This window comes from Rhinatrema bivittatum, chromosome 6 (genome assembly GCF_901001135.1).
Source record: "Rhinatrema bivittatum chromosome 6, aRhiBiv1.1, whole genome shotgun sequence".
NCBI lineage: Eukaryota > Metazoa > Chordata > Amphibia > Gymnophiona > Rhinatrematidae > Rhinatrema > Rhinatrema bivittatum.
Window position 1 is genome coordinate 247,205,439 of NC_042620.1, and position 23,675 is coordinate 247,229,113.

Here is a 23,675-nt window from a genome sequence, read left to right on the forward strand (position 1 = left end):
GAAGGCTGGAGTGGCCATTCCAAGGAAAGTAAAGATTTTTAAAAGTAGCACTGCTTTATAGTGATATCAGTGGAGCAAGTATTTGCTCTAAGAGAGAGAAATTTTCCATGTGGGGAATTAAACAAAAGGCAGAAGAATTTAGCAGAGAGTAGGACTGCTGACAGTCAGCTCTGCCAAGCCCAAATAGTATGTGTGGTGAATCTAGCCTGCACCCTAAGGGGAACAGCCATAAACCAGTAATCCTGCTGTTATTGCATTCCTGCGTCCCTGGGAGATTTGAAAGAAAGAGAAAAACATTTGATTCCAGATCCCAGAGAGATTTCTGTGCCCTGAAGTTAAAAAAAAAAAAAAAAAAAAGAAGGGACAGAGTAGTTACTAGTAGAAATAATTGAACAGGAATATGGTAATGCTTTTTTTTTTTTTTTTTGCCTATACTAATTAGAGGGGAGTGGGAACTTCCTGATTATCATTTATTTTCTTTAGCTAGATAAAAAACTTTTACCAAGCCACCGGACACCTGCAACAGAAAGACGTTTAGCTTGCAGAAGTTAACTTGGTACCAGGGAGGTAGTCTTTGTTTTTGATTTGGTATAGTTAGGTAGTAGGTAGCCCTTCTAGCGGCGGACACTGATGGAGGACCAGATACCCGATATCTCAGGACCCTTAGCTTCACAGCCAACTGAGCTTGGATCCCAGACTAGCAAGCTAGCAGTATCTAACTGAGTTGAATAGGAAAGTAATACAAAGGGACAGATAACTCTGAAAGTATGCAGTAAACACAAAAGAGAAAACAGAAAAAAGATACTTACCATAAGAAGGACTCTTGGATTTTAGAAGAGCCTGGTAAAAAAGAAAACGTACCACCAAAGCCTTAATTTCTTATGATACAGATCTGAAGGTTAAACATAGTAAAGTGAAGACCAATATACAAAGAATAAAAGTAATACTTAACTAACTTGGAGTTGAATCCAGCAGAAGGTTCATGGAAACAAAAGAATACACTGTTAATATTGTTTTTGTACTGCTAATAGAACAGTACTACAGGCACTTATTTTTGCTAGCACAGATTACTGTAACACATTATTTCTAGGTTTACTGTATTCAACAATAAGACCACTACAAACCTTGTAAAATTCTGCTACTAGAATATTTACAGGTAAAAGCAAAAAAGATCACATCACCCAAACACTGGCCGAATTACACTGGCTGCCAATAGAGCAGAGAATTCAATATAAAAAACTCAGCACAATTCACAAACTAATCAATGAGGAAAAAGCTGATTGGTTAAACACGGCGCTACGATTCCATGTCCCCCAAAGAAATCTTAGGTCAGCCAATAGAGCCCTTCTAACCATCCCTTCAGTCAAAACAGCGAGACTGACCCAAGTGAGAGAGCGAGTGCTATCCTTAACCGGACCAACATTATAGAACACAATGCCACTCGAAACAAGATTACAAAGAGATTTAAAACTATTCAAAAAAAGTTTAAAAACATGGCTGTTCAAAAAAGCATTTTACTGCGGGAATGAAGAATATGAAAGATAAATGAACAGGCGATTAACATCAACACACAGCATAAAGTCACCAAGACGCTTAAATGCATTTGTATTTTTATCAAACTTTACCGCTAATGTTAGAGAAACTCTGTTTAAAGCACAATACGTGTATGTTTACACTATTATTCATATAGATGGTCCTGATCCATGTCACTTATCATATACCTTATTTTATGATAACTTGTAACTGAAACATTTTTGGCACTCTTGTTAGAATAGTATATACAAACTTAAATATTTGTGCCTCCCTGTGAACCGTTGTGATGGTACTTAACTAAACCTGATTAGTATAGAAAAGACTGTAAATAAATAAATAACTAACTAAATAAATAAAATACAAATTTAGAAAGTATTTACATTTTCTAATTATTAATTGTCTATAGTTGACAAAAGTTTTTTTGGAATTCTGGTAAAGAACTTGATTACTTATATTATTTACTACAAGATTGCTTCTAATCATTTTCTTTTTGGTAAAAATAAATTTGTCAAACTTGTTTATCAGTAATTGTTTATTTCCAAGGTACTTCAGGTAACATCCTCCCTCAGAATGGTTATTCTAAATTTCTCCTTGCTTCATCTTCCTGCCCCTGGGAAACTTTTCTGGGTGGGTTTTGAACCCCATTCTTGTGCAGGAGACTCAGTAGGGAAAAGGGCATCAAACAGTCAACCATTTATTTATTTATTTATTTAAGTATTTTATATACCAACATTCAAGACGGTAGTCCCATCATGCTGGTTCACAAGAAACAGGGGTGCAATTATAACAAACTTTACAATTTGAACAATAGTGCAGAAAAGCAGTTACATATAACAAGGAAATCAATAACTTGGAGTGAGAGGGAAAATGAAGATCAGATAATTATATATATGTATAAATAACATTGTAAGAGGTGGCTATTAACGCTATTACTAACGGAGCGTGTTGATTGATGAGGAGTTACATAATGTTGGAGTTAGGAAAGGCCTGCGTGAACAGCCACGTCTTGAGTCTTTTCTTGAATGTTGAGATGCTGGGTTCCATTCTAAGATCCGGGGGAATGGAGTTCCATAAAGTTGGACCGGCTGTGGAGAATGCCCGATCTCTAAGCATGATGTGTCTGGTAGTTTTGGCTGGAGGTACTTGAAGTGATCCTTTGTAAGCATCTCTTGTCGGTCTTGTTGAATGGTGTAATCGGAGGGGGATATGGAGATCGATTGGAGCTAATTGATGGATGTTTTTGAAAATGGTGAGAATGACCTTGTAGATTATTCTGAAGTGGATGGGCAGCCAATGGAGGTCCATCAGAATAGGGGTTATGTGTTCTCTTCTCCTGGTGTTAGTGAGTATACGGGCGGAGGCATTTTGGACCATTTGCAATGGTTTGGTGTGTGATGAAGGGAGACCAAGCATGATGGTATTACAATAGTCCAGCTTTGCGAAAATGATTGATTGTAGAATTGTTCTAAAGTCATGTGTGTGGAAGAGAGGTCGTATTCTTTTCAGCACTTGGAGCTTATAAAAGCAGTCTCTGGTGGTTTTGTTGATATTCGCTTTCAGGTTTAGGTGATTGTCAATTAGAACTCCTAGGTCTCTCACTTGTGTAGTGTTTGGTACGGAAGGATGATTGTGTGTGAGGGAGCTGTTTTCTGGTGTGATGAGTAGAAGTTCCGTTTTTGATGAATTTAGTATCAAGTTGAGACTTGTGAGAAGCTGTTTGATATTTTGGAGGCAGGTTTCCCAGTGAGACAGTGTTTTTGCGAGCGACTCTTTGATGGGGATCAGGACCTGAATATCGTCAGCGTAGAGGAAGTGTTTGAGATTGAGGTCGGTGAGAAGTTTACATAAGGGTAACAGATAAATGTTAAACAAGGTAGGAGACAGGGAAGAGCCCTGAGGAACTCCTACTGACGCGGGGTGAAGGAAGGATTCTTTATTATGAATCTTAACCTTATATCCTCTGTTGCTGAGGAAGGTTCTGAACCATGATAGGGCAGTGCCTGAGATACCTATGGCTGTTAGTTGGTTGATGAGAAGGGAGTGATTGACCGTATCAAATGCAGAGGAGAGGTCGAGTAGTATCAGAAGGAAGGCTTGTCCTTTGTCTAAGCCTAGGATGATGTGGTCAGTCATAGAGATGAGGAGGGCTTCCGTGCTTAAGGTTTTACGGAATCCGTATTGTGATGGAAATAGAAGGTTATTGTCTTCAATGTAGTTTGAGAGTCGTGAGTTTACCAATTTTTCCATTATCTTGGCTATGAATGGGAGGTTAGCTATCGGTCTAAAGTTGTTAGGATCGTTTGGGTCGAGATTTGGTTTTTTGAGAAGGGGTTTGAGTGAGGCAAGTTTGAGGTTGTCAGGGTATAATCCTTGTGTAAGGGAGCAATTTATGATATCTGCCAGAGTTTTAGAGATAGATTCTGGAATTGATAGTAGTAGTTTGGCTGGGATGTGATCCGAAGGATGAGAGGAAGGTTTCATTTTCCTTAAAATTCCTTGGATCTCAATGGATGAAGTTGTGTCAAGTTCTTCTAGCCGAGTGTAGTTGATTGAGGGTTGAGGAGTGGTTAGTGGAACAGTGGGGTTCGTGGGGAGCTGCAATAGAAGAGTATTGATTTTGTTGCTGAAGAATAGAGCTAATTCTTCCGCTTTTGATTGAGCTTGGTCATGTGCAATCTCTGGTTGGTTTAATTGTGTGAGGTTGGCTACATAGCTGAAGAGGGCTTTAGCATCGAAAACAAGGTCGTGTATCTTCGAGGCGTAGTAGTCCCTCTTGGATCTTAAGGTGCTTGATTTGTATTGATGCAGAGATGATTTGTAGATTGAAAGAGTGTTGGTTCCTGGGTTTTTGCGCCATTTAGCCTCATTTTGTCTTAGTTGGAGTTTGAGCTTTCTAAGTTCTGAGGAGAACCATGGCTGTCTTTTGGAGGAATTCTGGTGTGGTTTTTTTGTAATAAGAGGGCATAGCTTGTTAGCTATAGTTTCGGTGATTGTATTCCATGATCGAAGTGCTGCATTCGGATCTGTAAGGTCCAGTTGGTGGAGTAGTGGTGATAGATGGTTATTAAGGTCTTCTGGGGAGCAAGTTTTCCTGTATTTGAAGGAGGGCGAAGGAATGCAAACCGGGTTGGTATCTTTTATAGAGAATGAGGTTGTTATGAGGTAGTGATCTGACCACGGGACCTTAGTGCAATTTGGGATAGATACGGGCTTGATAGCAGCGTTAATGAAGATCAGGTCTAACGTGTGGCCGGCTTTGTGGGTAGGTTTGTTAACTAATTGGGTGAAGCTTAGCGCTGTGAAGGCTGTGAGTAGGGTTTCACAGTTGGGTGATGGGGTAGGGTTATCAACGTGCATGTTGAAATCACCTAGAATGATAGCTGGCGAGTCAAAGTTGATGAGGGAAGAGGTTAATTCGACCAGTGGTGAGGCATCTGATTCCAAGAGTCCTGGGGGAGCATATATGAGAAGGATTTGGAGCTTGTCTGAGGTGAAGAAGCCGAATTCAAGTTTGGAATTGGAATTGGATTGCTGTAGCGAGAATCTGAGGTCCTTTTTAGTTGCTAAAAGAATACCTCCTCCCTTTTTTTTATGACGAGGAAGCGAGAAGAAGTCGTAAGCCTCTGTCGGTAATTGATTAATTATTGCTGTGTCTGATGGTTTTAACCATGTTTCAGTGATTGCACATATCTCTGGTTTCACATCGATGAGGTAGTCATTTAAGATTACAGACTTTTTCGTTAGGGATTGAGCATTGAAGAGGCTTAAAGAGAAAAGGGTGAGGCCTAGAAGTTGCGTGGAAGGAGTGATTAAAATTGAAGAGAGGGATTTTAGGTTGTGTTGTTGGGCATGTCGGAAAGAAATTCTTTTAGGTGGTGTATTGTGTTGGAGAATTGGAATTGTGAAAAATGGGGCCATTTGTAGGGACTATGTTGCGAGATTAGAAGGATTAAGAAAGAAGGGCTAAGTGAAAGTTGGAGGCTTGTATGTGCAGGTTTGATGAATGCTAGAGGCTTGCAGGTGTGGCTGGATGGATGCTGGAAGCTTACCGGTGATGATTGGATGGATGCTGGGAGCATTTAGGTGAGCATGGATGAGTGTTTGTGGCTTGCATGTGAGGCTGGATGAATGCTGGAAGCTTGCTGGCGAGGCTAGATGAATGCTGGAAGCTTGCTGGTGGAGCTGGATGAATGCTGGAAGCTTGCTGGAGGAGCTGGATGAATGCTGGAAGCTTGCTGGTGGAGCTGGATGAATGCTGGAAGCTTGCTGGAGGAGCTGAATGAATGCTGGAAGCTTGCTGGTGGAGCTGGATGAATGCTGGAAGCTTGCTGGAGGAGCTGAATGAATGCTGGAAGCTTGCTGGTGGAGCTGGATGAATGCTGGAAGCTTGCTGGAGGAGCTGGATGAATGCTGGAAGCTTGCTGGTGGAGCTGGATGAATGCTGGAAGCTTGCTGGAGAGACCCAATACCATATGGTATTAGGTCTATTGTAAAGCCCCAACAGGAGTGTTGCTGCCTTCTTTGTCCGTTGCCTTCAGCTGGACAGCGATTCAGAGGGGATGACCAAGGTGGAGGTTCTCAAGTCAGATTTACGGTGCCGTTTGTCGGGGCCGCTCGAAGGGGCGCTCAAAGGGGCAGGCCCCTTTGTCGCGCTCCTTCGGCGCGTGACGCTAGGCGCGTGACGCCTGGGAGCTTCTGGAAATTTAAAGGCCAATCAGGGCTGTCCCCTGATTGGCTGGAATTCGGCGGCGTGCAGCGTGTTCCCTCGGCAGCAGAGGAGGTCTGCCGGACGGCGTCAGCGATGCAGGGAGGTAGACAGGGGCTGCCTCGTGGTCGGGGTCGGAGGCAGTCGTGGGTAAGTGTAGAAATAAATAGGCCTTACCCCGGCTGGTCTCCGGCGCCGATCGCGCAGGCCCGGCACCACTCCGATTCGCCCTCTGCTTAGCGCTGCGTCCGGAAGGAGAAGGGCTCCATGTGAGGTTTCATCTAGAGGCCTTGAATACAGCAACTTTTAGTACCCCACCAGCCTCAGCCAAGATAGCAGGAGAAGATCTCTGCCATGGGTGCTGCTGTTTAGAATAGGGAAGGCAAACTAGAAAGGGAACAGCATAGACAGCTAGAGTGGGTGAGGCCTGTCTCAGTCAAATGCAATATGTGGCTGATCCTATCAATGGCATAGGCTTCTATGTAATAGAATCAGTTATGGTTCAATCTGTAACCTGTACAACAGTGGCCTAGCCACGGGTGGGCCTGGTTGGGCAGCTGCCCACCCAATTTGGACCCAGGCCCACCCAACTGGCACCGGAACTGCAAGGCTGTCGCGGGATCCCATCCCCGCGACAGCAAAGAGGAGGACCCAGGCCTGGCACGCCATTCCATGCATTTGCACAGCACACATGGGGAAGCGGTCCTGCAGCAGTATGGCCGACTGATCTTCCTGTTGGGGGGGAGGAGAGCGGAAGCACCACGCACAGCTTCCGCTTCCGCCTCTCCCCCCCCCCAAGCAGGAAGATCGGTCAGCCATATGGCCCGAAGATAGCAGGAGTTTGGTGGCAGCAGAAGAGGCCAGCTTATCTTCCTGCTCTGGGGGGAGGAAGTGGAAGCTGTGCGCGGGCTTGAATGTTTATGTGTGGACGAGAATGGGAGCCTTGGTGTGTGTGGGTGAAAATTGGAGCCTGGGTATGTATGGGAATGAGAATGGAGTCTTGAATGTGTGTGGGTGAGAATAGAAGCCTGGGTTTGTGTGTGGGTGAGAATGGAAGCTTGAATATGTGGGCGAGAATGCAGCTTGAATGTGTGTGTAAATATGGGTGAGAATGGGAGCCTGGGTTTGTGTGTGGGTGAGAATGGGAGCTTGAATGTGTGTATATATGGGTGAGAATGGGAACCTGGGTTTGTGTGTGGGTGAGAATGGGAGTCTGGGTTTGTGTGTGTGAGTGAGAATGGAAGCTTGAATATGTGGGTAAGAATGGGGGCTTGAATGTGTGTATGTATGGGTGAGAATGGGACCTTAAATGTGTGTATATATGACTGAGAATGGGAGCTTGAAAATGTGTATCTGTGGGTGAGAATGGGAGCATGGGTTTGTGGGTGAGAATGGGAGTCTGGGTTTGTGTATGAGTGAGAATGGGTGCTTGAATGTGTGTATGTGTGTGTGAGAATCGGACCTTAAATGTGTGTATGTATGGGTGAGAATGGGACCTTAAATGTGTGTGTGTATGTATGGGTGGGAATGGGAGCTTGAAAATGTGTATGTGTGGGTGAGAATGGGAACATGGGTTTGTGGGAGAGAATGGGAGTCTGGGTTTGTTGTGTGTGGGTGAGAATGAGTTTCTGTGTGGGTGAGAATGAGTGTCTGTGTGGGTGAGAATGAGTGTCTGTGTATGCATAAGAATATAAGCCTAGGGAGGGGTGAGAAAGTGAGAGCTTGTATGTGTGTCTGCAGAGAATGTGAACTTGTGTGTGTGTGTGTGTGGGGGAGCATATGAGAGTGAGAACTTGAGTGTGTGAGGTAGTCTGTGAGAGAAAGCGTGTATGTGTGTGTGTGTGTGGAAGGGAAGAAGACAGTAGTAGAAGAAAGAGACTGAAAAGGAATTAGGAAATGAGCGACAAGGGAAAAAGAGACCACGACCAACTGATTAGAAAAATACAAAGATCAGACAACAAAGGTAAAAAAAATATATATATATATATCTATCTTTTGAGATGTTAGCAATTTAAATATATCATCTTTAGGAATGTGCATTTCTTAGATTTTTGTATTTTGCTCTTTCTTAAGTATTCCTCTGTTCAGAAATTTTAGTTTCTCAGGCTTTCTATTTTGGCTTTATCTGCATGTTTCTGTTTCTATTTCTATATTAGTTAAGGGTCGGTCTCAGTTTTGCCTGTGTGTGACAGAAATGCAGTATTTCTAGCATATAGTTTCTCTGTAGTAGTAGTCCAGCTTGTTCTGTTATTACCGTAGGTGATGTATTAATGTTCTAGGGCCTGGTGTAGTATTTGCATTGCTGCTTTTTCATAAGGTTGCTGTTATTTGAATCCTGAGAGTCACTGCTGTGACTGTATGGCAAGGTTCTAGATGCCTTTTTCTTTGCAGGAGTTTGTGTTACTTCACAAAATAGCAGTGGAGGGTTATTTTTTGCTGATGTGACACCAGAATTTGAAATTTTTTTTTCATGTTAGTTGTAATGTGAATTGCCCTAGCTCTGCGCTGCACCTGTTCTGATGATTAATTATATTTTATTGTATTTATGAAGATTTCTGCTTTTCTGCAAAGATGGTTCATGAAAGAATACATTTATTTTTGTTTTATTACATGATTGGATCTGATTGTTTTCTATACTTGTGCATTTATAAACTGCAATAAATATTAAATAAATTCTGATTAATAAGGAATTTTTAATGCTGGTAAGTGCTTGAAATAATTGAAGTAAATTATTTTAAAGTTTCATACATGATGCATAATGGCTGTTGCAAACTACTTAGAAAGCCATTCTAGGGTGCAGTATATGGCATTATTTATCAATAAGAAAACAACTAGTAGGTCTCAGACCTGCATGCCTACAGCCCACCCATGTTAACCTTGTGCCCACCTAAAAAAATCAATTCTAGTTACGCCACTGCTGTACAACTGTGGTATTTCTAGAGCTAACACATGCTGATAAGCATTAGCCCCAAAACATAGTGCAGGGAATGACTCCCACAAAGGAAGAACTAGTAGGTAGTAAATAAAGGACTCACACACACACACATACACAACGTGTAACCAAATAATAGGGGTGTGCATTCGGATTGACCGCATTAGTAAAACGCAACTCATATTTTTTTTTTACTTAAAAAATTGATTCGACATAAACGATCGGATTTCCCACATATCGAACATAGATATGTTCGATATGTGGGAAATCGCGATTGTTGAGCCAAAATAAAAATATAAACCCCCTCACCCTCCTTAATCCCCCCCCCCCCGACTTACCACAACTCCCTGGTGATGGAGCGAGGAGTGAGGACGCCATTTCTGCAATCCTTGGCGAGAAGCATGTGACGTCGGCGGCACGTCGAGTGACGCCGGCGTCACGTGATTCCCGGCTCGTTCGCGCCGGACGACTCGTTCGGCCCAAAAAGAACTTTTGGCCAGCTTGGGGGGGTCAGGAGGCCCCCCCAAGCTGGCCAAAAGTTCTTTTTGGGCCGAACGAGCCGTCCGGCGCGAACGAGCCGGGAATCACGTGATGCCGCGTCACTCGACGTGCCACCGACGTCACATGCTTCTCGCCAAGGATTGCAGAAATGACGTCCTCACTCCTCGCTCGATCACCAGGGAGTTGTGGTAAGTCTGGGGGGGGGATTAAGGAGGGTGAGGGGGTTTAAATTTTTTTTTTGCACATATGTACATATACCCAACTCATTGGATTTTTTTTATGTCCATATTGGCCGCAAGTGGGACCCCCTTTCGGACATAAAAAATATGAACATAAAATTTTGCTCTGCACATCCCTACCAAATAATATACATTATTTTTATATAAAAGTATTAAAAAAATCTATTTACAATAAAACAAATGATAAAATGGGATAGGAATGGGGTAAACTAGGGAAAAACTATTTCAACAAAATAAAAAGGGCCTGGAAAGACTCCCCGGGGCAGACTCCCCAGGGCTGCTTAAATCTCCCTCATCTCCTCCACCATCATCTGCATCCCTTCACCAAAAATGTGCTGAGACCACAGGCTCATCGCCTGGAGTGGGTGCTCCAGATGATGAGTCTGATTCTGCCGCCAGGGTTTACAGATAATAGGGGTGGAGGTAGCAGGGGATGCGAGCCTCTCTCAGCCAGTGTGCATTCCAGTTTCCCTACTTCCTAGGTCCAAAAGAGAAGGAGGACCTACTTAGATGGGGAGAGGGAGTTGGGGGCTCTTGTGGCCGATTGAGAGTGAAGGAGTGAGTTGGACCGCCAGCGCTGATGGCTCTCCTGATAGTGGATGAGATGGGTGAGGCGCATCCTGCTCCTCCCCAGCAATGGATGCACTAACTGGGGGGAGGGGGGGGGGTGTCTGGGGCTGAGTCCTCATCCTCCTCCTGCTCCTCCTTCTCTTCTAGTGATGAGGTGTTATCATCTGTGAAGAGAACAGTAATAGTGTGCATTGTCATGTGCTCCCATTGTGTTTGAGGGTCTTCCTTCAGTGGGAGGTGTGTAGGAAAAGGGAAGTACTCATATGGGGCTATCATATCTTTTTTGTGGTGACTCACTCATAGAAAAATCTTTTGATATTCAGAAGATAAATTTCAGCAGGGTGTTGTTTGATGTAGCTTTGCATATGCAATGGATCCAGAGTTTGAGTCAGAGACAGGATTCGAAGCAATAGGTTGTGGTCTACATAGCAAGGTACGTAGAGCCATGAGGCTGTACATAGTTGTGATGGATAGGGTCCATATAATTTCCATGTGAAGAAATGTTAGAGTGGTTGGGAACAGCCCGAAGAGTTAACATCTAGGCCTGAGGGTACCTTCCAATGAACATCTCATGACAGTGCTGCATGTGACCCAGATAACGTTCTAGATGCAAATATGTATGAATGAGGTTTTTTGAAGCTGAAGGCAGAGACAAGGTCATGCAGAGAAGTAGGCCAATAGTGTGTCCAGTGATAGAAACAGGAGCTATATAGACCTTGTGAATATAGCCATGATGGCTAGAGAAAAACTTACCTTCAGCCCCATCCTGCCAAACTTGCAGCCAGTTCAATAATCTCCTCTTGTGAAGGTGCAAACACCAGGCCTTCTTCTTTAGATCTTCAATCTATAGGGAGGACTAAGATGACATGGTGAAGTGTGCACTGTTGCTGTGACCTCCATAATGGTATGTCAGCATGTATTCTACTGATGTCTGAAATGGTCAGCATGGCACTTTGTACCCAATTAATGTGCATAGAAGTGGTTTAATGCCACCTGCACCAAAGGTATACCTGAACAGGCAGCATCCATGAAGGGCCATAATACCTCAGGTCACTATTAAGTTTTCTGTGCAGTGCAGTGCAGTCAATGGGAAAAGCCATTTTCATAAAGGAGACAGCTTTGTGGAGAACCAAGAACCATGTGATAGGCCCTAATCTATGCCTTCTAAAAGGAAGCCCTAAGTAGTACCATGGAATGGTTTTCATGTCCCAAAGTACCGTCCCAAAGTGCCATTGCACAATTATTATACTTGTGACTATAGGTTTCTGTCTTTCCTTATACATCTTGCCTACTTTTTCTGTAATATTGAATGCCATTGGCAGCATAAGTACATTCATGCTGTTAATGGAATTATAAGAATTGCAGTATGCATGCTAGATGTTGTCCACTTTGGGCTCCCCTAGAGCCTACCTGAGCACTACCTTACCTATCCCCACCTCTCTAGTGCCCACCCATGCACTACTGTACCTACCCCTGCCCCTCTACTGCATACCTATGCACCTATCCATCCCCCCTGAGCTCCCCCCAATACCCACCCAAGTACTACCATACCTACCCACATTATATTTACCCCACATAGATAAAAGGTTCCTTGTTAATGGTCTGCCATACTATACATCAGGCCAGCTTGCTCTTTCTTAGGTTATGGGGGAATTCAGGGATAGGAAACAGCTCCCTCTCATTCTTCACCACCAGGGACACTAGAAGTTTGGTTGCCTGGCAGGAGGTGGCATTTTCATGTTCCTCTCCATGCCTCAAAAGAACCAGATGTGCCACTTGTAGAAGCATGCGCATGCACTCACATGCACACTTTGTGCAAATGGTCCACATATATGTACACGTAGGTACTTGTGCAATCAGCTGGGTTAACTTGTGCACATTTTGCATAGTGTGTGCACATTTATGTGCATGATATAAATAATGTTTGCGCGTGCACGCCCATCTATGAGCATTTATCGGCGTGCTCATGCATGTATTAAAATTACCCTCATACTTTAGAAAATACCTGTATAAATCTGGGTTATTACACATATATGTGATGTTTTTTTTATGTACTTAAAATATATATGCATATGTTTAAACAATAGAGAAAGTATGCATTTTTTTGCATTGGATTATTTATGCATACTGAAACATATGCATGTACTTTCAGAGCTGAAATACGCAGTATTTTATAAATTATGCAGCTCCTACTGCATAGTTTATAAAATCTACCATTAATCTCCATGCGTCCACTTACATATGTAAATACTTTACTATGGATAAGTTTAAAAGTTAGACTCTAAATTTCTGAGTTTCCATCACATGCTCACTCTGCATCTGCTCTCCATAGTCTCCTCATACTTTATCTCTTCATTCTATGTCATACACTCCCTCTGTGGCTGTGCTCGTTATCTTCCTGCTGTAGTGATATGTGCCCTACATGTTTTCCATCCTGAGCCTCTACTCAAATTCTGCTTCCTCAGGCTGGCCCCTCTTATGTTACTATACCTAGAGTTGCACTGAGTAGCAATATATGACAGCTACTCTATCTTTATTCTTTCCTAGCTGAAGTTAGAGGAATGGAGTCCAGACTATGGCCCTGCTAATTTTGTGCCGACGTGGGGAGCATCTGTGACTGGAGCCCGCAAATTTCTCATTGCATATAATGTCAATCTGCTAAGCACTAAGGAGCTGGCGCACAGAATTTCATTGGACATTCGGGAGCAAGGTCGCTGCAAAGAACTGGTAAATACCAAGTGGGAGGAAGAGAGGAGGGATCTGATGATTGGTACTAGAATATAGTCTTTAACTTTCAGGTTTCCAGTTCAAGTCTCAGCTGGACAAGCTGCCACTGATTTAAAAATCCAGTTGCCCTCACAGTCTTTGATTTATTTGTGTGTTTAAATGGATAAATCTTACCCAGATAAATTAGAGGTGTTTTGGGATAGGGCTAAGTTATCCAGATATTCAGTGCTATCTGACAAACTTATCTGTATTACACTCTAGTTAGTGGACCCAAGATAGTGTAATAGTCTTACCTTGACTTGCCCTTGGACCACAGCAAGTTACCCAGTCAAGGGCATAATCCAGTACCCTTGGGTTGGCCATCGATAAAAGAAGGTCCAGGCCACAATCTGGTCCAGCAGCAGGTGGCAAGCAAGAGAAAATCCAAGGCACAATCTGGGTCAGCGAGGCAGGTAGCAAGCAAGAGAAGGTCCAAGGCACGATCTGGGTCAATGCTTGGCATACACTAGCCCAAGATACTCGCATATCTCCCAGTTTTGGTGCACGCAGGGCTTTTAAAATTCACCTGAAGCTAAAGGAACAAATATTTCAAAACAGCTTACAAAAAGAATATCCAATAATTGAAAACTCAGAGACCGATATTAAAAAAAAACTTTGCTGGATATTTTGTTCTTATCCAGCTAAGTGGTAGAGCTGAATATCTGGCTATGGGCACCATAGGCAGGAAATGGTTGGATCGGCAATGAGTCGAGTTAACTGAATAACTTATTTGGCTAACCTTCAATATTCAGAGTTAGTTGGATAACTTATCCGGCTAACTCTGGTCAGGCCACAGGGCTGTCCTAAATTTGCCGACTATGGACCCCATATTTTTTTTTTTTATTTATTGTCTTCAAATATTATTGGTATTTGGGAGACACATCAAATAATACCTAATAATTAAAACTAATAAAGATTTAAAAAATCCACTGCTTTCCATACCGGGGGATATTTGATTTCCAGTCATCCTAAGATTGTCTTAGACTATTAGGAGGAGAGAGAGGGTGCAATCATTTCTCTTTCCTCCATGCACACAATCTCATTCATGCAAGCAGGCTCCCAATCTCTCCCACACATGAAAGCAAGCTCCTAATTTCTCTCTCATACACATACACACAAGCAAGTATCCAATCTCTCTCTCTCACACAGGCACACACACACACACATATTCAAGGAGGCGCCCAAATTTTCTTCTCAGGCACACACAATCTGGCTCCCAAACTCTCTTTCACAGGCACACACATAAGTAGTCTCCTAAACTCTCCCTCTCTCTCTCACAGGCACACACACAAGCAGGCTCCGAAACTCTCTCTCTCTCACACAGGCACATATAAGCAAAATTCCAAACTCCATTCCTCTCTTTCACAGACACAGACATAAGTAGTCTCCTAAACTCTCCCGCTCTCTCTCACAGGCACACACACACTAGCAGGCTCCGAAACTCACTCTCTCTCACACAGGCACATATAAGCAGAATTCCAAACTCCATTCCTCTCTTTCACAGACACAGACATAAACAGACTCCCAAACCTTCTTCCACAGACATATACACAAGCAGGCTCCCAAACACCCTCTCTCAAGTTTACACACCACTCACACAAAAGCAGATTCCCAAACTCCCTTTCACAGACACAAACAGATTCCCAAACACACTCTCTCTCTTTCACAGGCACACACACAAGCAGGCTCCCAAATTCTCTCATACAATTGTGCCTCCTGTGGTGGCCCACCGTCCGTTCTCTCTTTTTTTCCTTCGGTGCCACCAGCCTGGCCTCCGGAGGTGGCCCACTGCCACATTTCTCATCTTTTCCTTCAGCCCCACCAGCCTGGGCTCCAGCAACAGCTCACTGCCTATTCTCTCTTCTTTTCCTTTGGCCCTGCTGGCCTGGGCTGCAGTGGCGGCCCGCTGCTGTAAGAACATAAGAACATAAGAAAATGCCATACTGGGTCAGACCAAGGGTCCATCAAGCCCAGCATCCTGTTTCCAACAGTGGCCAATTCAGGCCATAAGAACCTGGCAAGTACCCAAAAACTAAGCCTATTCCATGTAACCATTGCTAATGGCAGTGGCTATTCTCTAAGTGAACTTAATAGCAGGTAATGGACTTCTCCTCCAAGAACTTATCCAATCCTTTTTTAAACCCAGCTACACTAACTGCACTAACCACATCCTCTGGCAACAAATTCCAGAGTTTAATTGTGCGTTGAGTAAAAAATAACTTTCCCCGATTAGTTTTAAATGTGCCCCATGCTAACTTCATGGAGTGCCCCCTAGTCTTTCTACTATCCGAAAGAGTAAATAACCGATTCACATCTACCCATTCTAGACCTCTCATGATTTTAAACACCTCTATCATATCCCCCCTCAGTCGTCTCTTCTCCAAGCTGAAAAGTCCTAACCTCTTTAGTCTTTCCTCATAGGGGAGTTGTTCCATTCCCGTTATCATTTTGGTAGCCCTTCTCTGTACCTTCTCCATCGCAATTATATCTTTTTTGAGATGCGGCGACCAGAATTGTACACAATATTCAAGGTGTGGTCTCACCATGGAGCGATACAGAGGCATTATGACATTTTCTGTTTTATTCACCATTCCCTTTCTAATAATTCCCAACATTCTGTTTGCTTTTTTGACTGCCGCAGCACACTGAACTGACGATTTCAATGTGTTATCCACTATGACACCTAGATCCGGTGCGTTGTAGAAATGGCGCCGGCGCTACCTTTGCCCTGTCATATGGCTTGGGGGGGCCTCCTGACCCTCACAAGACTTGCCAAAAGTCCAGCGGGGGTCCGGGAACGACCTCCTGCACTCGAATCGTTTTGCCGTACAAAATGGCGCCGGCCATACGCCGGCCATACGCCGTATTTTTAGTGTGCTGGTTTTCCCGCCCTCCCCCGATTTACGATTTACACGATATTTAAATAAACAAAACCGCGACGATCCGATTCCCTTCCCCCCCAGCCGAAATCGATCGTTAAGACGATCGATCACACGATTCACATCTCTATTCTTTAGGCTGTTTGCTCACTAGAGCATGGGGATACAGCACAGCAAGCAACCAATGCAGAAGTCATGCTGCTGTCTTTCATTATGTGACCTTTGTGATCGGCCCGCCAGGGCATGCCTGATGCCTCAATAGGCCAATCTGCCCCTTTTTTCATGGACTTGTAATCTTCCATTTCTTAGGGAAATCAGTAGAGCCCTTAGAACTACAAGTCCAGCTAGGCAGTGCAGGATTGGCTCGGCTTGTCCTGAAAATCTGGAGCCAGTTCACAGACTTACACTGAACGGGCTCTCCAGATACAGATCATGGCTATAGCAGTTATCAGCAGAGACCCACAAGCCCCCCTGTTCTAGTAAAGAAGACCCCAGAACAAATTTCAGTGGCACACTTTCTCAGAGAGCCCATTGAAGATATGGCTATAGATCCATTGGCAAGGTGGGAACAAAAAACCATGGTCTGGTTAGACCTGCATTTCTTTTCCTAGTGAAATTATATTCTCAATGGCAAGGGACGTCATGAGTTTCCATTGCTTATGGCTGATGGCAGAGTAGTGAAATAGTTGGCCCTCATTAAAATAAAAGCAAAACAAAACAAAAATGGAATAATCAATGACTACAACTTAAAAAACATCAAAATTTAAGGAATAATCCCTGAACAAAAATAAATTTTCAAGAGTTATCGAGAATATAGAAAAAATTAAAGAAACGCCTAACAGAGTCCAACCATAGCACAAACATTTAAGTATGGAATCACTGGCCTATCCACAGCTCATCACCAGCATAAAACCCTTCAGAAAATAAACACTTTGCATGTGATAATCCTGTGCAAAAATGTGCTTCCCACAAGTTCAAAAAAATCAAGAAAAATAAAGAAGACATTTAACTCCAAGACCGTGGCAAGTCCTGCATCTCAGTCACATGACAGCAAAAAAGATGATGTATCACAAAATATTTCATTGCTGAAATTTAATGTTCAAACCTGCAGAATGTAAAGTATTGAGCCAGGAAATCCATTGTTCTGTAAATATGAGGCAATGATTTAAATCTCTTTTCTGTAAATCTGGGAATATCTCCTCAATAATGACATAGCAGAGTTCTTAAAAAGAGTGAGAGAATTATAAAAAGTGTTCATCTAATGAGCCTCCATCCTGCAAGTAGCTAAACAGCTCTTACATTCAGAAAGACATTTCCTTAAATGTCTAATGGTCTTGCCCACATGTAATAGATGATAGAGCAGATCAACATATAGATAACAAACATTGATTAACAATCAGACACAAAATATAGACATTTTTTTTATGTGTAACAGGATGTTCAAAATTTGTCAACTGTAACATAATCCCACAAAAGTTGATCGAATGGGCCTATGTATTCACCATAGGTTGCAAAGCAGAGGAAACCAACATATGTTGTAAATTCCAGTTCCTGCTGAAAGAAAAATGTACTGGTACTTAAAAACATTTTTGTAAAGTAAGCATATGCCAATGTATCTTAATAATCTTAAATAATTTAAATGTCAAAACATACAAAAAAAAAATCCTCCAATCTCATAAGATTCTGGTTGTTCCTTGGTCATAAAAGAAGATTGTGATCCATGAAATGTGTCTGCTTATAAATTGTCTCACCATGGATATGGGTAATCCTTGACATGAAAATCTTGATGCTAAATCTTGGGCATGTGCTTTGAAATCTTGACTATTTTAATAAATTCTTTGATATCTCAAAAACTGAGAAAAAGGAAGATTATTCTGAAGATGTAAAGCTTAAATATTAATGTAATGCAAAGCATTAATAAGGAAGGCAAAGGCAGGGTTTGAAAAGAAACTGCTTGTGGAAAACCTTTTTCAGGTACATTTGAAGCATAAAGTCTGCGAGAGAATCAGATGATCGAGAAGTAAAAGGGGCGCTAAGGAGGACAAGGCCATAGCAGAGAGATTAAATTAATTCTTTGCTTCAGTCTTTACTGAGGAAAATGTAAGGAAGATACCCATGCCAGAAATGATATTTAACGGTGATGATTCAGAGGAACTGAAACAAATCTCAGGGAACCTGGAAGATGAACTAGGGCAAACTGACAAACTAAAGAGTAGCAAATCACCTGGACGAGACTGTATACATCACAGACTGCTGAAAGAACTGAGAAATTAAATTTCAGACCTACTGTTAGTAATCTGTAAACTACCATTAAAATCAGCTATGGTACCTGAAGATTGGAGGGTGGCCAATGTAACTCTGGTTTTTATAAAGGTTTCCATGGGTGATCCTGGAAATTACAGGAAAAATGGTTGAAAACTATTCTAAAGAGCAAAATTACTGAACATATAGATAGACATAATTTAATGGGACAAAGTCAACATGGATTTAGCCAAGGGAAGTCTTGCCTCACCAATTTGCAATATTTTTTTGAAGGCATGAATAAACATGTGGATAAAGATAATCCAGTTGATATAGTTTATCTGGATTTTCGGAAAGCATTTGGTAAAGTACCTCATGAGAGACACTTGAGGAAATTATAAAATCGTGAATTAGGAAGCAATGTTTTATTGTGGGCTGATTACTAATTAAAAGATAAAAAACAGAATAAGGCTAAATGGTCAATTTTCACAATGGAAAAGGTAAATAGTAGAGTGCCCCGGGGATCTATATTAGGACTGCTGCTTTAAAACATATTCATAAAAGACCTAGAGATAAGAATAATGAGTGAGGTAATCAAATTTGCTGATAATACAAAATTTTTCAAAGTTGTTAAATCACAAGAAGATTGTGAGAAATTGCAAGAATAGGACCTGGACATCCAAATGACAGATGATATTTAACTGGACAAGTGCAAAGTGATACATGTAGGGAAGAGCAACCCAAATTGTAGTAGAGATGTGCATTAGTTTATCACGAATTAGGCAATTTCACTGAAATTGCCTAATTCGTCATGATTCGGGGGGCCTGAACCCCGACACGGATTTCCCTGAACTTCAGGGAAAATTCATTTTTCGGGTTAGTACGGGGGAGAGGGGCACATTTATTTTAAAAAAAAACCCTCAAAAACACGCCAACCCTTCAATTTTACTTTATTACAACCCTCCCACCATCCTGATCTCTCCCCAAGACTTAGTAAAAGCCCTGATGGTCCAGCGGGGTCCCATGAGCGATGTCTCCCTCTCGGGCCATATGGCCTACCATGAATCAAAATGGCACCGGTGCCCTTTGCCCTTACGATGTCACAGGGGTTACCGGTGCCATTGGTTGACCCCTGTCACATGGTAGGAGCAATGGATGGCAGGCACCATTTTCTGCTCCTACCATGTGACAGGGGCTGACTAATGGCACCGGTAGCCCCTGTGACATAGTAAGGGCAAAGGCTATCGGCACCATTTTGCACACTGGCAGCCAACGGCCCGAGTGCAGGAGATTGCTCCAGGACCCCCGCTGGACAACCAGGGACTTTTGGCAAGCTTTGAGGGGATCAGGAGGGTCCCCCAAGACTTACCAAAAGTCCCTGGTGGTCCAGCATGGGTCCTGGAGTGATCTCCTGCACTCGGGCCATCGGCTGCCAGTATTCAAAATGGCGCCGATAGCCTTTGCCCTTACTATGTCACAGGGGCTACCGGTGCCATTGGTCGGCCCCTGTCACATGGTAGGAGCACAAGATGGTGCCGGCCGTCCATTGCTCTTACCATGTGACAGAGGCCGACCAATGGCACCGGTAGCCCCTGTGACATTGGAAGGGCAAAGAGCACCGGCGCCATTTTGATTCATGGTAGGCCCGATGGCCTGAGAGGGAGACATCGCTCATGGGACCCCGCTGGACCACCAGGGCTTTTACTAAGTCTTGGGGAGAGATCAGGATGGTGGGAGGGTTGTAATAAAGTAAAATTGAAGGGTTGGGATGGTTTTTTTCCTGATTCAGTTTTTTTTTTCGATTTGCTTTCCAACTCGTTTTTTCCGACCCGCGCCGCTGAAAATCGACCCACAGGAAAACGTAATTTTTCAACGAGGCGCCCAAACCGAAATACAACCCGACACGGAAAAACTAAGCTCATCTCTAAATTATAGCTACATGGTGCAAGGTTCCACATTGAAAGTCACCAACAAGGAAAAGGATCTAGGCATCATGTTGGATAATATTTATTTATTTATTTATTTATTTGCTTTTTATATACCGACATTCAACAAATGTCATCACATTGGTTTACATATAACAAATTGAAAAAGAAAAAGGTTACATTGTGATAGGTAAAAGAAAAGGAGATAATAAAACAAGAGAGGAATAATTAATAAAAAAGGAAAACAGAGACAATATAAGGATCAAATAAGTTAAACTGAATGGCGATTCTTCATATTATGTTGTAAATGCTTTCTTAAAGAGCCATGTTTTTGCTTTTTTGTTTTTTTTTAAAGTTTGTGATGATGTCTCAAGTCTTAGATCAGTGGGGAGGGTATTCCATAAGAGTGGCCCAGCTATTGAGAAGGCGTGATCTCTTGTTGTTTTGAGACGGGAGAACTTTGGAGAGAGAGTTGCAAGGAGATCACTATTAGCGGAGCGCAGACTTCTCTTTGGGATTTGAAAATGAAGTATCATATCCATCCATTTCATTTTGTTGTTATATAGAGCTTTATGGATAAGAGATAAAATTTTATATTGAATTCAGTACGAGATTGGCAACCAGTGTAGATCTTTGAGTACTGGAGTAATGTGATCCGATCTTTTGGTGTTATTGAGTGATCTTGCTGCAGGATTTTGAAAAAGTTGAAGCGATTTAACAGTGGAAGCAGGTAAGCCACATAGTATTGCATTAAAATAATCTAATTTGGAAAATAAGAGGGATTGTAAAGCTGTACAATAATCTTGATGGTGGGGGAGAGTTTTGATCCTCTTTAGTACTTGAAGCTTGTAGAATCCTTCTTTTATTATGTTGTTGATGTGTTTCTTAAAATATAGTTCGGAGTCTAAATTGATTCCCAAGGCTCTCACATTGAGTATAATTTTTTTGTAAGTTATATAATTGTTGAGATGGAGGTCAGATACAGGTGAGGATTTGTTGCATATAAAGAGAATTTCTGTTTTACTATGGTTGATAGTGAGGGCCATTTGCACTAATAATTGTTGGATTTTATTGAGGTAAGTGTTCCAAAGGTTTAGTGTAGTAGTTAAGTTGTCATTTATAGGGAGAAGAATTTGAACATCATCAGCATAAATGTAAAATGATAATTTAAGATATGAGAGGAGTTTACATAGCGGAAGTAAATATATATTAAAAAGTGTAGATGATAATGAAGATCCTTGAGGAATTCCATGTGGAAGTGATATTTGTCTGGATTCTTTGTAATTAATTGTGACTATGTATGATCTGTTGGATAGGTATGATGTAAACCAACTGATGGTGATGTCACATAGTCCAATTTCTTTTAATCTTTTCAGAAGAATATTCTGATTTATGGTGTCAAAGGCTGCTGGTATATCAAGGAGTATGAAGATGAATTTTTGGTTGTTATATAATCCTCTTAGGATAGAGTTGGAAAGAGAAATTAACAGGGTTTCTGTGCTAAGAGTGCTTCTAAATCCATGTTGAGCTGGAAAAAGTATTTTATGCTTTTCTAAGTGATCTGAGAGTTGCTGATTAACAATTTTTTAAAGTATTTTGGTTATGAAGGGGAGGTTGGAAATAGGCCTGAAGTTGGTGATGTCAGATTGGTCAAGGTGTGATTTTTTTGAGCGTTGGTTTAATCACAGCACATTTTAATTTGTTAGGGAAAATGCCTTCATTCAGCGAGAGATTTATTATGTCTGCAATTGGTCTAGCAATGATGTTGGAGGCTAGTTTAAGTATTTTTATTGGGATGGTATCAATTGGGTGAGATGCAGGATTAATTTTTTGGATGATATTTTGAACTTCAGTAGAAGCAGTAGTATAAAAAAGATACAATTTTGAGTTAAGTTTGTTTGGAAGAGATATGGTATATTCATTAATTGCTGGCATATTCAAGATGAGGTTGAGTATCTTGTCTCTGAAGAAAATGGCAAAGTCATCACATGTGATTAATTGGTGCCTTTGGGCAAAGGGGGCTTGCTATGTTGAGTAAGTTCTTTGATGTATGTGAAAAGTTTTCTGGGATTGAATTGGTATTTGTGTATTTTTTCAGCTTAGAAATCTTTTTTGGCTTTATTGATATCTGTTTTGTATATGTGGAGAATAGTTTTGTATCTATCTTTTAATTGATCTGTTGGGTTTTTTTCTCCATTTTTTTCTGTTGATCTAAATATTTTCTTGATTTTCCGAAGTTCTTGAGTGTACCATGGTGCTTTATTTTTATATGCTTGTTTATCTTCTTGATGTTTGGACATTTGTTCTTTGCTATCTCTGAAGTAATGGTGAGCCAAGAATTCACAGCAGACTTGATGTCAGATTTGTTTATGGATTTTAAATAATTAGGCAGGATTTCAATCACTGGAGCATAGCTTGATAAATTTGATACATTTGGTTTGATTATGATGGTCAAGGTGTAAGGTATTTAAGTAAAATTTAGTCTCAATAAGCTTGTGATCAGACCATGGGAGATTTTTTGTTGATAGTGGGTTTTTTTAGTTCAATCATGTCATTTATGAATATAAGGTCTAATATATGTCCTGATTTTTGGGTTGATAATTTTAACTATTTGATTGAAGGCGATTGCTGATAAGGTATCTAGAATGAGTTGGCAAGAACGGTAGGGGGGAGATTTGTCAACGTGTAAGTTAAAATCTCCTAGAATAATTGCTGGGTTATTCATATTGATATTGTTTGTAATGTTTTCGATGAGTGATGAGGGGTTGCATTCTAGGAGACCAGGTGGAGCATATAGTAGTATAATTTGTAGATATTTTAATTTGTAAAGGGTAATTTCAAGTGAGAGGATTGAACTGATATTGTGAGATATGAATTTGTATTTTTTTAGAGCCAGAAATAGGAGGACACCTCCTTTCTTTTTTTTCTGGGTAGCGAGTAGATGTCATATAATGTTTTGGGTAATTGATTTATCAAGGCAATATCATATTCCTTTAGCCAGGATTCTGTAATGCAGCAAATTTCTGGACGATAGTCAATAAGATCATGGAGAATAGGTAATTTTTTAAAATAAGATTAGCGTTATGAATGTAAGATTTGTTATATGAGGAAGGTGAAAGTTGGGAATTGAGAGGAGACTATGTGGCCTGTATTTAGAATATTTTTTATCTGATTTTATGTTGCAATTGTGAGTTAAAACAGGTATTTTTCTAAGTTGATCTGTGAAGAGCATTGTGGAGAGGTTAGGTTGGTTTGGAGTATAGGTAATGAGGAACTACTTAAGGGACTGAGCAAAGGGGCGCGCCAAGGGGCCTGCTCCTTTGGTCACGTTCCTTTAGGCGCACGACTCTTGGCGTGTGGCGCCAGAGAGGAGATGTTCTTTTT

The 23,675-nt window shown here is 41.7% G+C and overlaps 1 protein-coding gene across 3 annotated transcripts in view; it reads left to right on the forward strand.

The window, feature by feature from the left end:
* FTCD (formimidoyltransferase cyclodeaminase) overlaps positions 1–23,675 on the forward strand; it is a 296,425-nt gene that overhangs the window by 38,745 nt on the left and 234,005 nt on the right. For 2 of the 3 annotated variants that reach the window (XM_029606736.1, XM_029606738.1), the window contains exon 5: positions 13,028–13,207. The exons of the other annotated variant lie outside the window; for it this stretch is intronic. In XM_029606736.1, the coding sequence (XP_029462596.1) occupies positions 13,028–13,207 (180 nt within the window). The remainder of the gene's footprint in view (positions 1–13,027; positions 13,208–23,675) is intronic. 3 annotated transcript variants of the gene reach the window in all.